Source organism: Schistocerca serialis, chromosome 10 (genome assembly GCF_023864345.2).
Source record: "Schistocerca serialis cubense isolate TAMUIC-IGC-003099 chromosome 10, iqSchSeri2.2, whole genome shotgun sequence".
NCBI lineage: Eukaryota > Metazoa > Arthropoda > Insecta > Orthoptera > Acrididae > Schistocerca > Schistocerca serialis.
The window spans coordinates 145,563,821-145,579,010 of record NC_064647.1 but is presented as its reverse complement, the minus strand read 5'-3'; the positions used below and the strand labels follow the sequence as shown (position 1 = coordinate 145,579,010).

At 40.1% G+C, this 15,190-nt stretch overlaps 1 protein-coding gene across 3 annotated transcripts in view; it reads left to right on the top strand.

Annotated features, from left to right (window-relative positions):
- Positions 1-15,190, top strand: part of LOC126424975 (upstream stimulatory factor 2) — a 58,636-nt gene that overhangs the window by 17,422 nt on the left and 26,024 nt on the right. For all 3 annotated transcript variants that reach the window (XM_050087858.1, XM_050087859.1, XM_050087857.1), the window contains 2 exons: positions 5,130-5,239; positions 10,278-10,406. In XM_050087858.1, coding sequence (XP_049943815.1) covers positions 5,130-5,239; positions 10,278-10,406 — 239 coding nt within the window. The remainder of the gene's footprint in view (positions 1-5,129; positions 5,240-10,277; positions 10,407-15,190) is intronic.

Sequence of the window (15,190 nt, the reverse complement as noted above, 5' to 3'; positions counted from 1 at the left end):
TAGATAATATTTCTTGCAGCCTTTTAGACCTGTCTGCAATTTGTTTCGGTGGTCTGAACGAAAAATTAATGCACGAAAAATTTCTAGTGTAGAGAAGGTGTGGATCACAGCATAGAGAGAGAGGATCTGGCAGGTGCAGACACCCAAACTAACTTTTTAAAAATGTATTTCTAGCCAGAATTAGATTATGAAACTTTGTGATGTTATTCTGAAAGCATGAATAATTTTTTCAGAACTTTGTCCTACATCTGCCCTTGACAAAAGAAGTGCACGAGATGAAAATACGGCCTAATCTTCCTCATAAATATACTAGTAAACACAAAAATTGGTAACAGTGGTGTAACACTACACAAAAAAAATATGGTATCTTCAAAGCAGATCTTCAGTTATCATCAGAGACAATACTAACATTCTTTTTGAACAGCAAAAAAGATGTAAAAGGCAGTGAAGTATTTCTAACCCAAGATAAACATGTACTTAAATCTACCATTATCCCAGGATGTGGGAAATGTGTGTGCAGTCAGAATAAACAGGGATCAAAAGGGATGGTACTGTACTTAGAAGTACCAACAGGCAACAAAGTGTTTATGAAATTAATTATAATTAACTTCATATCTAGAACTGTCGGTTTTTGTTTCATAAATGTGCAGTGAGTTAGTGTCAGTTTTAGCCAGCCACTTCTTAAATTTATTTCTGCAGAATTTTACTGACAGTTTTCAATGAATATTGTCAACATACATTCATAATTACTACCCTGCTGCATACTAGTATAAAATGCTTCGATAACAATGTTTGCATTCTTGACATATGCCAGTGTTTGGAACATTTGCGTAAGAGGACTAAGTTTGTGCGAGTTCTGTTTGAGTTTTATCTCCTTAATATTACAAAAATTATAGTGGCTACTCACCCTATTCCTTGGCATGATTGATTAATGTTGAGCTTTTCGGTGTTCAACTGATTCATTGATTGTATTTTTCTGCCTGACATTTCGGTGACCAGCTCAGTCAACTTTTTCACTTGCTGCGAGCTGTGTTCCTAGGTTTACTCCAGTCTGGTTTGAGTCCATGGAGTACCTGAAGATCACTGGGTCATTGGTTGAAATACCAGGCAGAAAAATAGAATCAACAACTTTTCTGATCTTTATTTAACAAAGAAATTCCCCAAACTGCTGTGCATATTGAAAAGTTCTTTTATTTTATTTTCGCTGCCAGTTTCGCCAATTCATTATACCATCTTCAGGACCCATATGCACCTCTCAAAAATAATAGATACTTCCATACTGGTTCCATATGTTTCCGTATGTCGTGAATTATTAAGTGCTTTCTTCTAAAACTTGACTGCTTCAGCACCTGAAAATTCATGACATCCAGGAACACATGGCTCCAGTATGCCAGTGTCAATTATTTTTTAGAGGCGCATGTGGGGCCTGAGGATGGCATAATAAATTACCGAAACAGGTAACAAAAATAAAATAACTTCCCAATTTGCACCACCGTTTGGCGAATTTCTTTGTTGAATATTGGACCAGCTGCTATCCCACATCAACAATGGATCAATTGACTTACTGATCAGCAGAAAGCACACATTTGATTTACATCTGTTAGTAATTCAGATTTCAGGTCCTTTGTAAACGAGTCTCGGCACTGGACATGACATTACATAATGTACACTTCCCCCATTAGCTACTACCATGCCTTGTACTGAAGCCACTGAGAATTCCCTGTCCACCCCTGTTATCTGAGTGTCAGCGCGGCAGAAAGCCACGCCAAGGAGCCCGGGTTCAGTTCCCGGCTGGGGCAGGAGATTTTCTCTGCTCAGGGACTGGGTGTTGTGTTGTCCTCATTATTTCATCCCCATCTCCAACGTGCAAGTCGCCCAATGTGGCATCGAATGCAATAAGTACTTGCCCTCGGCAGCCGAACTTCCCCAAATGGGTAACTCCTGGCCCACTATGCTGTATGCTCATTTCCACTGAGAATTCCCTCAAATTCGGCACTAAATTGCAGTTAAAACTTTCCCATACACACAGGGAAACTCCAGTGACATACGAGGACTGTTCAAAAAGTAAGGTGACTTTTCAAATTGCGCTCTCTCTCTCTCTCTCTCTCTCTCTCTCTCTCTCTCTCTCTCTCTCTCTCTCTCTCTCTTTTACACGTCCTGGAAATATGTTCACAGTTTAAGGTGTACAGCATACTTCGTTTGTTTTTGGCAGATAAAAAGGTTAGACATGTTTCAATGTGCTCGGCGATTTTCAATTATAAAAGATAGGGCAAAGAATTTGATCGAAGTTTGTGTGAAAAATGGAATCAAGTGCTCTAAAACACTTGAAATGGTGAACACTTGAAATGGTGACAGTGGCATACGCTTAGTCTACTCTAAGTAAAAAAAGAAAAAAGTCATAACTGGTGACGAAACATGGGTTTATGGTTATGACGGTGAAACCAAAGCCCAGTTGTCCAAATGGAAGCATCGCGGTGAGCAGAGACTGAAAAAAGCATGCCAAGTTAAATCAAATGTCAAAGTTTTACACACTTTCTTCTTCTTCCCCCCTGCACCCCTGACATTATGCGCCATTTGTGAGAAGTAATATGCAAAAATGTCCAGGATTGTGGACAAACAATTCATGGCTTCTGCATCGCGACAATGCACCTGCTCATTTTTTTTTTTTTTGCTAAAAACAACACGAAAATCATGCCTCAGCTATCGTATTCACCAGATTTGGTGACTTCCTGTTCCCAAAACTGAAGAGACCTATGAAAGAACACACATTTTCAACAATTGAGGAAATAAAAACTGCAACGCTGCAACTGGTTGAGACTGTACCAGGAAGTGCTTATGAGAAGTGCTTCCAAGATTGGAATAAACATTGGCACAAGTGTATTGTATCTGTGGGGTGATTGCATTGAAGGGAACAACATGAATATTGATGAATAAATAAATATTCTTTAATAAAAATACAAAGTCACCTTACTTTCTTTGAACACACGTTGTACACTGCCAGTGTGCCATTCTTGATTCCATTGGTTGAATTTATAAGATGCAGCCTTCGAAACCACTTTCCAAACGAGTCTGTGAGTGTTGTCAGGCAGCTAGAAAATTAAATGACTTAGACTAGCACAACCTCTTTGTCTATGCAAAATAGTCTTCACTAGATTTCACTTATGTAACACGGTGGAATCACAAGAAGAAATACCGGAGCTGTAGATGGGTGCTCAGAGTTGATTCTTGATGCTACATGTGATTAAAAGCCGTTATGTTTTATAAATGGTTTATGAACAAATTATTGGCATATCTCCGATCAGAAGTTTGGTTATCGCGATGGTCAGTGGTAGCACCCACTTCATACTAATATCCATCTGAGACATCAAAGGTGCTCTCTGTAAATATTAGGAAGTATGGCGTCATTTCTGATGTATTTTGTTATGGATGTATTTAGATCATGGACAGCAGGTTTTATCGGATTAGTGATTAAACTTTTAAGTAATGTGTATGTTGTTAATACCTTCAGTGGTTAACCATCCAATTTGAATCCATACAGTAACAACATGGATTATTGCTGTTCCTGAGTCTCCACAAATCCTCGTACTTAAGGAAATACAGAGTCTGCCAGAAAAATGTATACACACTTCAAGGAACAAAAAGTGTTTATTTTACATTTAGTGATTGATGACACATGTTGTACAATCTTCAGTTTATCACATCATTACTTTAAATGTTTAAAATGATGAGTGGTCACCACAACTATGTCAGTCATTGTTACAGTGGCGATTGCTGCACATTTCGCTGTAATCTCCCAGCAAAGTTCCTCTAGCTTTCACAGTTCCCCACAAGTAAAAGTCCATAGGTATTAGATCCGGCGAGCGTGGAGGGAACTCAATGAGCCCTCGTTGCCCAATCCAATGTCCCGGAAAATCGCCATCCAGGAAAGCTTGTACGGCTAGGTGGTAGTGTGGTAGCACCCCATACTGTTGATAGAATACCTCTTCATCAGCTCCATAAAGTGCATGTATACCTGGCAAAATTGATGTGTGTAACATTTCCAGGTACATTTCTCCAGTGACAGTAGCATCAAAGAAAAAGGGTCGTCCTAAGAGCCTAGATGATGGTCCACTCAATACATGAGCCCCTGGTAGATTGACTGCTTTATCTACGTAAACATGCGGATTTTCCAGTGCACAGTACACACAGTTATGCTGATTCACAGTTCCATTAAGTTTAAATTGTGCCTCACCACTCCACACTACCTTCATCACAAATTATTCATCATCAGTTACCATTTGCTGATACCATTCGTAAAATTGTATTCAGTGATCAGGATTGTCACGATTAATCGCCTGCAGTAATCGTGGAATGTCAACTTTCCACTTCACAGCTTTCAGAATTCTTCGTACACTTGTACTGCTAACCCCCACTTCACGTGCACATTGTGTAGCAGACTTCTGTGGAGAATTACCAAAAGTTTCCAACACGAGAGCAGGACTTGTAGCTAGCTGTACGCTGTCTCCCTGATCTTACTTTGTGAATATCACAAATTGTTCCATGCAATTCAAACTTGTCAATGACGCCTATAATTGTTAGGCTGGTTGGTGGTTTTGTTTCAAACTCCCACCTGCGCTGACAGTGCACTTCAACAGCATCATCAAACTTTAAAACCACTTCACAATACATTTTTGTTGCTCAAATGTTAAGTGTGCTCCAGCTATCTTGTTTTCTTAATACTGAGATGAGAGTACTAACATCTGTTGAGCCAAAGCCCATATTAGGACACACTCGTAACTGAAATCATATGACAATATCGATATCTCAATAGAGACTGACAAAGAGTGTATACATTTTTCTGTCAAACTCTGTAGCTGAAATCACAAAATGGCATGATTAAGGGTGCAATCAAAATTAATTAGTTGCCACCCTATTACTTATGACTCGCTCCCACTCCTGGTTGATACTGTAAATGGGCACAAATGTGAATTTGAGTAACAGTTTGAATGCAGATAAAAAGTACGTAAAGAAAATTTTAAGTAATTTGAAAACTGAAATTATTATGTACGGTACTCTTCTCAACTGCTCGAATCCAAGCAGGACATGTATTCCTGCTGCTCACAATATTAACTTTTGTTTCCTCATTGCAGGCCAAGTATATGTGATTGGCAGCACACCTGAGGTATTCACCACACAAACAGCAAGGCCTGTGGCTACACGAACATCTGAATCAAGTTTGGGAAGGGGGATAGTGCCCACGGTATGTAGTTTTGTAAGCGACTGTTCATTGGTGATAAAGATAATTTGTCTGTGTATGTAAGCATGGCTGTGAACTGATTTTTTAAGTTGGTAGGCTGTATTTTCATGTTAGTGTGAATGTCTTAAAGGTAAGATCTTTCACTGGTAAAAATAATTACTAAATGCTGTGTACAGCAGCATTACTGATATTATAGTGATAATATACTTCTCATAACTTTAATCCTTGATGTTATTGTGGCCCTCAGTCTGAAGACATGTTTGATGCATTTCTTCATGCTAATACATACTGCACAGGTACCCTCATCTCTGCATAACTACTGCAACATTCATCGGTTTGAACTTCCTTACTGTAGTCAACCTCTAGTCTCCTTTTACGATGTTTACACCCTCCACCCCCCCCCCCCCCCACACACACACACACACACACACCTCCCTCCCTCCCTCCCTCCCTCCCTCCCTCCCTCCCTCCCTCCCTCCCTCCCTCCCTCCCTCCCTCCCTCCCTCTCTCTCTCTCTCTCTCTCTCTCTCTCTCTCTCTCTCTCTCTCTCTCTCTCTCTCCCCCCCTCTCTCCCTCCCCCCCCCCCAAAAAAAATTACAAAATTAATGATTCCTACATAACTCAGGAAGTTCCCCATTAACCCTCCAGACAAATATCTTCAGAAAAGAGTTCCTAATGTATAAATTTATGTTTAATTTAAGACTTACCTTTTCAGAAATACTTTTCTTGCTGTCTCCAATCTGCATTTTATATCTTCTCTACTTAGATCATCATCACGTAGTTTGCTGCCCAAATAGCAAAACACATCTGCTACTTTAAGTGTCTTGTTTTCTAGTCTAGTTTCCTAGGCTTCACCTGATTTAATTTGACTACATTCAGTTATCCATGTTTTGCTTTTTTTTATATTCGTCTTCTATCATTCTTTCAAGACACTGTCCATTCAGTCCAATTGTGCTTCCAAGTCCGTTGCTGTCTCTGGAATTATAGTATCATTGGCAAACCTCAGTTTTCTTTTCTTCTCTCTGAACTTCAATTGCTACTCCATTTGTGTGTGTGTGTGTGTGTGTGTGTGTGTGTGTGTGTGTGTGTGTGTGTGTGTGTTCATATTGAATAGCATCGTGAGTAGGCTACAACCTGTCTCTCTCCCTTTTCATCCACTGCCTCCCTTTCATGCCCCTAAACGCTTATAACTGCCATCTGGTTTCTGTACAAGTTGTAAATAACTTTTCATTCCCTGTATTTTTACCGCGGCTATCCTCAGAATTTCAAAATCTCAACTACTGCTTCCCTTTTGTGTCTTTCCACCCTCATAATAGCTATCATTTTCTGTAAGATAGTAAATAACCTGCTGCTCCCTATATTTATCCCTATCGCCTTCAGAACTTTAAAGAGTGTGTTCTTTTCATAAATGTGCGAATGTAAGTTTGCCTTTTTTGAACAAGATAAGTCACAGGTTCAATATTGCCCTGGGTGTTTCCACATTTCTCCAGAACCCAAACTGATCTGACCAAATGTCAGAATCTATCAGTTTTTCCATTCTTCGTTAATGGACTTGTATCGAAATTTTACATCCTTGATTTATTAAGCTGATTGTTCAGTAATATTAACAACACCTGTGAGCACCTTGCTATTTTGCAACTGTAGTTCCTTCATTCTTCTTGAAGTCTGAGGGTAATTTTACATGTCTCATATCTTGGGCACCAAGTGGATTGGTTTTTTCAAGGTAAATTCTTCCAAGAATGTTAATAATTCTGATGGAATATCTTGTATTCCAGAGGCCTTGTTTTAACTTACATGTTTCAGTACATTGTCAAATTTCTGGCTGCAAAGGGAATGCCACAGTTGTTCTTAGTACCACTGAATATCACTGAAAATTGGTATTGTTGTTGAAAGATAGCATGTACAAGTACTCAAATATGCCATGCAGCAGAAAAAATGGTTGAGCTACTCTAGAACTCTAGTCTACCAGAGGATGTCATCTAAAATCTTGGAGTATGAGCTCCTATATCTCCAAGGCTGGACAGATTACCTGAATTCCACAAGGAGTGTATTCTATTGAGACTAAAGAGCTGGCCATATATTTAACTAAGCTGATGACTCAGGTAGTTGGCCGCAAACTTCACATCAGAAACTCTCAGAAGTTCATCGAGAAAAGTAAAGAGGTGGTCCAAACAATATTTTAGTCAGCCGGGATGTGGTCTCACTATCTACTAAAGTTCCTGTGGAGGACAGAGTAAAACTGTTGTCAGAGCATTTTCCGCCTGAGACGATAAAGTTGTTCAGACATGGGATGACGAATGCTTACTTCTTGTGTAGTGGTAAATTTTATGAAATGGTGGATGGAATGTATATGGGTTCTCCATTGTCTCCTGCAGTGAGCAACTTTTTTATGGAACATTTTCAGGAATGTGCGTCAAATTTGTTTGACTCCCCTATGTCCATTTTTGTTTTATTGTTCCATTGACAATATGTCTATGGTCTGGCCACCTGATGGAGACGCCCTTGAGCATTTTGTTGAACATATGAACAGTGTGCACAAACATGTGCCATTTTTAAATTTGTTGGTACAATTAAAATTGGATGTACATCTTTGCCACTCGGTGTACAACAAGTCGACACACACAGATCTATATCTTAGTGCTCAGAGTTTTCATCATCCAGTCCAGAAGAGAGCAATTGTAAATATGTGGGTACACGTGCAGAAACTGTTTCTGCTGAGGACCACTTGGATTCCGAAATCAACCATCTGAACTACATGTGAAAAATGTTAAAACATTCACATGATGAGCTACGGACTGTATTCCTTCCGTTTTACGGTGCTACATTGAGCAAAACGGGCAGGATCGTGGGAAGATGAGGTACAAGACTTATTTTTTGACCACCTATGAAGATAGAGGTCCTGCGATCTGTTAATGATATTCTCAGCTTCAGGATCCCTGGGATTTGTAACATTCATTGTGAGTGTGGTAGCAATTAAATCAGTCAGTTTATCCAAACCATTTCTGACCACTGTTCAGAACATTAATGGCTTATTAAAAAGTGAAAACTGGAGAAATTTGCAATTGCTGGGCACAGCCTCGCAGAAAATGCAAAATACTGTTTGACACAAGAAAGGTTTTGTCCTATGCTTTTACATTCTGGGATTCTGTAATTAAGGAGGCTGTAGAAATAAGAATGTATGACTGGATCTTCAACCGTGACAGTGGATGCAATCTTAGTGGTGCATGGAAGTGAGCTCTTGATGCAGAGAAGAGGCAGAGATAATAGTCGCAATGTTTACGGTATTACGGGAGCAGTGGCACGAAAAGTGCGTACTTTGATACCATTTGTGACAGCACTATGTAATTATCTATCAATTGGAAGCCCTCTATGGACTATATAAAGCCACCTCAGCAGCAGTGTAGTCTGTCAGTGGCACCTGACAAAGGTGATGAGGCAATCATCGAAAGCTTTAGGTTTTATCCTAAATTGACACTGCAAGAAGTCCAAGAATGTGTTACACAACAGTACCATCATGAAAGATGTTCTCATATATTATTTCCCATTTCATCTTCCTCTTTCCTTTCTATAATATTCCCTTCAAGTATGTTGGCTTTGTGTAACCCTCCTGTATATTCCTTTAACCTTTCCGCTGTTGGTTGGTACTGGAATACGATCTAGTCTCTTGATATCCAAACTGGTGTTTCTCCAAAAATTTCTTCTTACCAAAGTCTTGCATACATCTGCAGTTCAACGTTCGTCCTTTAGCTATTTTTACTAAGTCATTTTGTACTTCTTGTCAGTGTTATTTTTTAGAGGTCTGTGTTCCCTTTCTTGTGCCCTCTTCATTTGCTACATTTTTATATTTTCTACTTTTGTTATTTAAGTTCAATGATTTGTACATTGTTCAAGTATTACCTCCAGGCCTTGTCTTTTTGCCTGTTCAATCCTCTGATGTCTTCATTATTTCATCTCTCAAGACCACTCATTCACCTTCTAATGCATTCTTTTCCTGTTTTAATCGTTGCCTAAAAGTCACTTCGAAAACCTCAACGAACTCTGGCTCTTTTAACTTAACCAGGCCCCATCTCCTTAATGGAGAGGTACAAAAACTCATCTGTTGTTGATCATAAGTTCATGACAGTATGACTTTAGACTTAATATACTCAAACTGTTACAAAATTTTTAAACACTTTTCTCTTTGTGACAATTTAGTTCTGAATGAATGTTTGCAACTATGTAATAAAAATTCCTCCAGTATTATAAAGCCCTTACTTAGAAACACCTAAAATTGACTCGTCTTTTTCGTCAGAGTGGACTTTAAAATACTGCCTTCCTCTCTCCCTTTTATTTATTACATTGTAATCATTTTCATACAAAATCTATAGAATAATTGCTATGGATTGCCTGTATAAATTTCAATTTGCATATTACTGGCAATTGACTTGTGAGATAAACTTCTGTATATTGTTTATTTTTTAAATTTCGGCAGCTGATTTCTTAAACTGTTAATAGATGGCACAACTCGTTTTGTGATCACATTGTGGCAGCATCAGCTAGTGAGACTCTGTCTGATGTCACATCCAGTGCCTGTTTCCTCTTACAGCCCTTAGTGGTGTATGGTGTGCTATGCCATGTAGCTATAACTGTACTGACAATTACCAAGTTTTTGTCTGTTCCAGTGTATGCAGTTCAGATATTATCTTCTTATGATGTATTTTATATGATGAGAGCTTTTTGTTCTTAATCTGTTCTATATGTTAGTATAGTCTTCTCATAAATTTGTTCAGTATAACAACACTCTATTCTTGGTTTTCTCTGTGTTAATGGTTTTGTAATTGTTTTTAGGCAATTTTTTGGATTTTCTGATACACTCATAGTGGGTGTCGAAACCAGGTTAAAGTGAAATTTTGTTACAACCAGTTGGCTGTATTATACAAATCATATCTATGTAATTCCGCTTAAAGATATTGCAAATTTAAGTGCTTCTCAAATGTAAATATTTTAAAAATTGTACTGTTCATGTTGATATTTTTAAGTAAATGATCAGTGTGTGTTTCAGCGTGATGACAGGAGAAGAGCAACGCATAATGAAGTTGAGAGGAGGCGCAGGGATAAAATAAACAACTGGATTGGGAAACTCAGCAAGATTATACCGAACTGCTCGCCTGAATCTACAAAAACTGGTCAGGTAAGAAACTTGTACTTTTAACTTTGTAAGATGTAGTGGGTGACTGTGCTGTAGTTGACAGTCTTAACAACATGAGTTGCCAACATATACTGTTTACAGCACAAATAGTATGAGACATACAGGAATTGGATATGGAAAGTCTATACCGAAAATGTATAAGGTGGCATCTCTTCCCTTGTATGCTGTAGTACTATCCGGCTGTCCATTATCCATAGTTACCAACTATTGTTGACTGTCAGTGTTGACTTTTCGTCTCTCAGATTTCTTTGTTTTCATCGAGAAGGCTTAATTTTGTTATTGTATTTACAGGTCTAGCTCCATAGTACCAAATTGAGAAGCGAATCTCCAAGGTTATGGAACGTGTCAGTACATGAAACTAAAACATAAAAATAATAACAGATAAAATAAAGTGTGTATGAACCCATAAGAAGTCAAGCCATAAGTTTGAGTAAACGCAGTCAACAATAAAACATAGGAATCGGCTTAATTTTTCCTCCTTGGCAGAATAGGAGTGGCCCATGAGGGGACTCTTCAGTTCAGAGGGATTACTGCAAAGATTATTGAATTCTTGTGGTAGCTTATTGAAAATGGATGCAACAGTATACTGTACAAGAGTTAGGGAAGAGCGATTCAAATGAAAATTGGATTTCTGCATCAGTATTAACTGAGTGACACCTGCTAATTCTTGGGAATGAACTGATATTTATTGTTAACAGGGAATGATTGAAACATTCCTTGTGGGAAAAATGTATCTAAAAACAAAGATGATGTCACTTACCAAACGAAAGCGTTGGTATGTTGATACACACACACACACACACACACACACACACACACACAAAATTTGAGCTTTCACAACCCACATCCGTCCCCATCAAACCCACCAACAAGCAACAGTACCTCCATTATGACAGCTGCTACCCATTCCATATCAAACGGTCCTTTCCCTACAGCCTAGGTCTTTGTGGCAAATGAATCTGCTCCAGTCCTGAATCCCTGAACCATTACACCAACAACCTGACAACAGCTTTCGCATCCCGCAACTACCCTCCCGACCTGGTACAGAAGCAAATAACCAGAGCCACTTCCTCATCCCCTCAAACCCAGAATCCCCCACAGAAGAACCACAAAAGTGCCCCACTTGTGACAGGATACTTTCCGGGACTGGATCAGACTCTGAATGTGGCTCTCCAGCAGGGATAAGACTTCCTCAAATCCTGCCCTGAATGAGATCCATCCTTCATGAAATCCTCCCCACTCCACCAAGAGTGTCTTTCCGCCGTCCACTTAACCTTCGTAACCTGTTAGTTCATCCCTATGAAATCCCCAAACCACCTTCCCTACCCTCTGGCTCCTATCCTTGTAACCGCCCCCGGTGTAAAACCTGTCCCATGCACCCTCCCACCACCACCTACTCCAGTCCTGTAACCCGGAAGGTGTACACGATCAAAGGCAGAGCCACGTGTGAGAGCACCCACGTGATTTACCAACTGACCTGCCTACACTGTGATGCATTCTATGTGGGAATGACCAGCAACAAACTGTCCATTCGCATGAATGGACACAGGCAGACAGTGTTTGTTGGTAATGAGGATCACCCTGTGGCTAAACATGCCTTGGTGCACGGCCAGCACATCTTGGCAGTGTTACACTGTCCGGGTTGTCTGGATACTTCCCACCAACACCAACCTATCCGAACTCCGGAGATGGGAACTTGCTCTTCAATATATCCTCTCTTCCTGTTACCCACCAGGCCTCAATCTCCACTAATTTCAAGTTGCCACCACTCGTACCTCACCTGTCATTCAATATCATCTTTGCCTCTGCACTTCCGCCTCGACTGACATCTCTGCCCAAACTCTTTGTCTTTAAATATGTCTGCTTGTGTCTGTATATGTGTGGATGGATGTGTGTGTGTGTGTGTGTGTGTGTGTGTGTGTGTGTGTGTGTGTGTGTGTGTGTGTGTATACCCGTCCTTTTTTCCCCCTAAGGTAAGTCTTTCCGCTCCCGGGATTGGAATGAGAAATGGCAGCATTAAGTCTTTGAACAGGATCCTGAATGTGTGCTTTCCATGACAGTTTGCTATCTGTCTGAACACCCAGAAATTTAAACTGTTCAGTTTCACTAATCAAATGCTCATTGTGTGAAATGAAGACATCAGATTTTGTGGAATTGTGTGTTAGAAACTGTAAAAACTAAGTCTTACTTTGATTTAGCCATAGTTTATTTTCTACAAGCCATGAACTGCACTATTGGAAACAGAACCAATGTTGTACACAGCATCCTTTACTACTGGAATATGGTTCACAAAAGGTTCTGTTTGATAATGTTGAAACACAATTAGTATAGAAAGAGTGATTATTTTTCAAAGATAAGTACACTAAACTCTTCACATGCAACTGTCTACTAGGTGTAATGATTTTTATATTAACTTTCGCACTGAAATTTTGTATTTAATCACACTAAACTAACGCATTTCCATCCATTCTACCTGTGTGGTTTAGCTTTTAGGCATTTCTAACTCCAAATTGAGCCTCAGAAAACCGATAGCTATCATATCCGCAAATACACCAGATGTCAGTGTTACACGAAAGCCCACCAACAACCCTGCACACAGACCAAAAACCGCTTGCAACCTAAATGTCACAATGTATCTATAATTGTGTACCAGAGAAGTTTCTCTCTTCTTCCACTCGCGTGAAGGTCAGTATTAAAAGCCCTGACGGAAAGAATAAATAAAAGAATGTTTAGAAAATAAATATATTTACAATGCCCATGTTTGACATCAACTTGCATAATCTCTCAGGCAGCAAATGGTAGCACTAGCAGTGGAGGGTATAGAAAGCATGGCAGGGGATGCAGAAAACAGTGTAGTTGTTTGCTTATTCAAGGCATGCTGCTCATAGGAGTTTGATTGTGTCAGTCAGTAGCAATGGTCGCAGAACTAAGATCAGAGAGGGCACTTCTTGCCCACTGTATACTTTGCTGTGATTTCTGGCGCCAATTTATAAGAATAATTACCATTAATAGCAAGGTTTGTGGTTTGAAAATGGTTGTGTCAGCCCGAATCTGAGAACTACTATAGCTGAATTTTATTTCTGTGCAACTGAAATGGACGAAATTTTAAAAAGAAATCATTCGATTTCCTCAGTACAGTCATTGTCGTTATACAGAAACGGTGGGTTATCTGATGTCCAAAAGAGCATGATCATTGGCTTTTGGGCCAAGGGTGGAAGCATTCCTGAAATGGCTGAGTTTGTAAACTGATCATATGTCACTGTGTGTGGCAAAATGGCACTACCAAGAAAACTGGCACCGAGGTGACTGTAGTGCACTACAGACCATAGATGACAGGGATGAATTATGACTGTGGAGATGTGTACGGGCAAATAGATTTGCAACAGTTGAGCAACTGACTACCCAGATGAACCAAGGGGCTACCAACGCTGTGTCTTTCATGACTGTTCGGCAAATGTTGCTGCATGTGGGCCTCCCCTGCAGGCATCTGGTTCATGCACCCATGCTGACTGTTGTTCATTGATCACAAAGATTGGAATTTGCATGCCAACATCACAACTGGTCTTTTCAGATGAATTGTGTTTTGTGCTCCATCACACAGGTGGCCGTTGGCATGTACGGTGTAAAACATCTGAAAACAAGCACCGAGCAACAATCATCAGAAGGGTTCAGGCATTCGCTGGGTGATGTCATTCTGGAAAGCATAGTGGATCGACTCGAGCATGCCACTGTCTTTGGGGCCGTGTCCAACCCTACATTTAATTTGTTTTTCCTCAGCACGATGGCAATGTTTCACACAGCTCAGAGTGTACATGCATGGTTCGAAGAACACCAGGACGAGTTGACCATAATCCCCTGGCCAACAAACTCCTCAGATTTAAACCCAATCGAGAATGTGTGGGACTACTTCGATTGGGCTGTTCACATCATTGATCCTCCACTGATAAACCTAGTGCAGCTGGGCATGGCCCTGGGGTTGGCATGGTTCCTCGTTGACTCTCATACTACTAGTCTCACAGCAGTCTGCACTGCAAAAAGTTGTTATTCAGGTTGTTCGTGGGAAGAACGACTGCCGGAAAGCCTCCATGCGCACTCGAATCTGTCTAATTCTACATTCGTGATCTCCTCTGGAAGTATAAGTAGGGGGAAGCAATATATTTGGTACCTCATCCAGAAACACACCCTCTCGAAACCTGGACAGCAAGCTACACCATGATGCAGAGTGCCTCTCTTGCAGAGTCTGCCACTTGAGTTTGCTAAACATTTCCGTAATGCTATCACGATTACCAAATAACCCTGTGACGAAACGCGCCACTCTTCTTTGGATCTTTCCTATCTCCTCTGTCAACTCGACCTGGTACGGATCCAACACATTGATGAGCAATACTCAAGTATAGGTCGAACGAGTGTTTTGTAAGCCACCTCCTTTGTTGATGGACTAAATTTTCTGAGGACTCCCAATGAATCTCAACCTGGCACATGCCTTACCAACAATTAATTTTGTATGATCATTTCAGTTCAAATCGTTCAGTACGCATACTCTCAGATATTTTACAGAAGTAACTGCTACCAGTGTTTGTTCTGCTATCATATAATCCTACAATAAAGGAGCCTTCTTTCTATGTATTCGCAATACATTACATTAGTCTATGTTAAGGGTCAGTTGCCACTCCCTGCAGCAAGTGCCTATCCGCTGCAGATCTTCCTGCATTTAGCTGCAATTTTCTAGTGCTGCAACTTCTCTGTATACTACAGCATCATCCGCG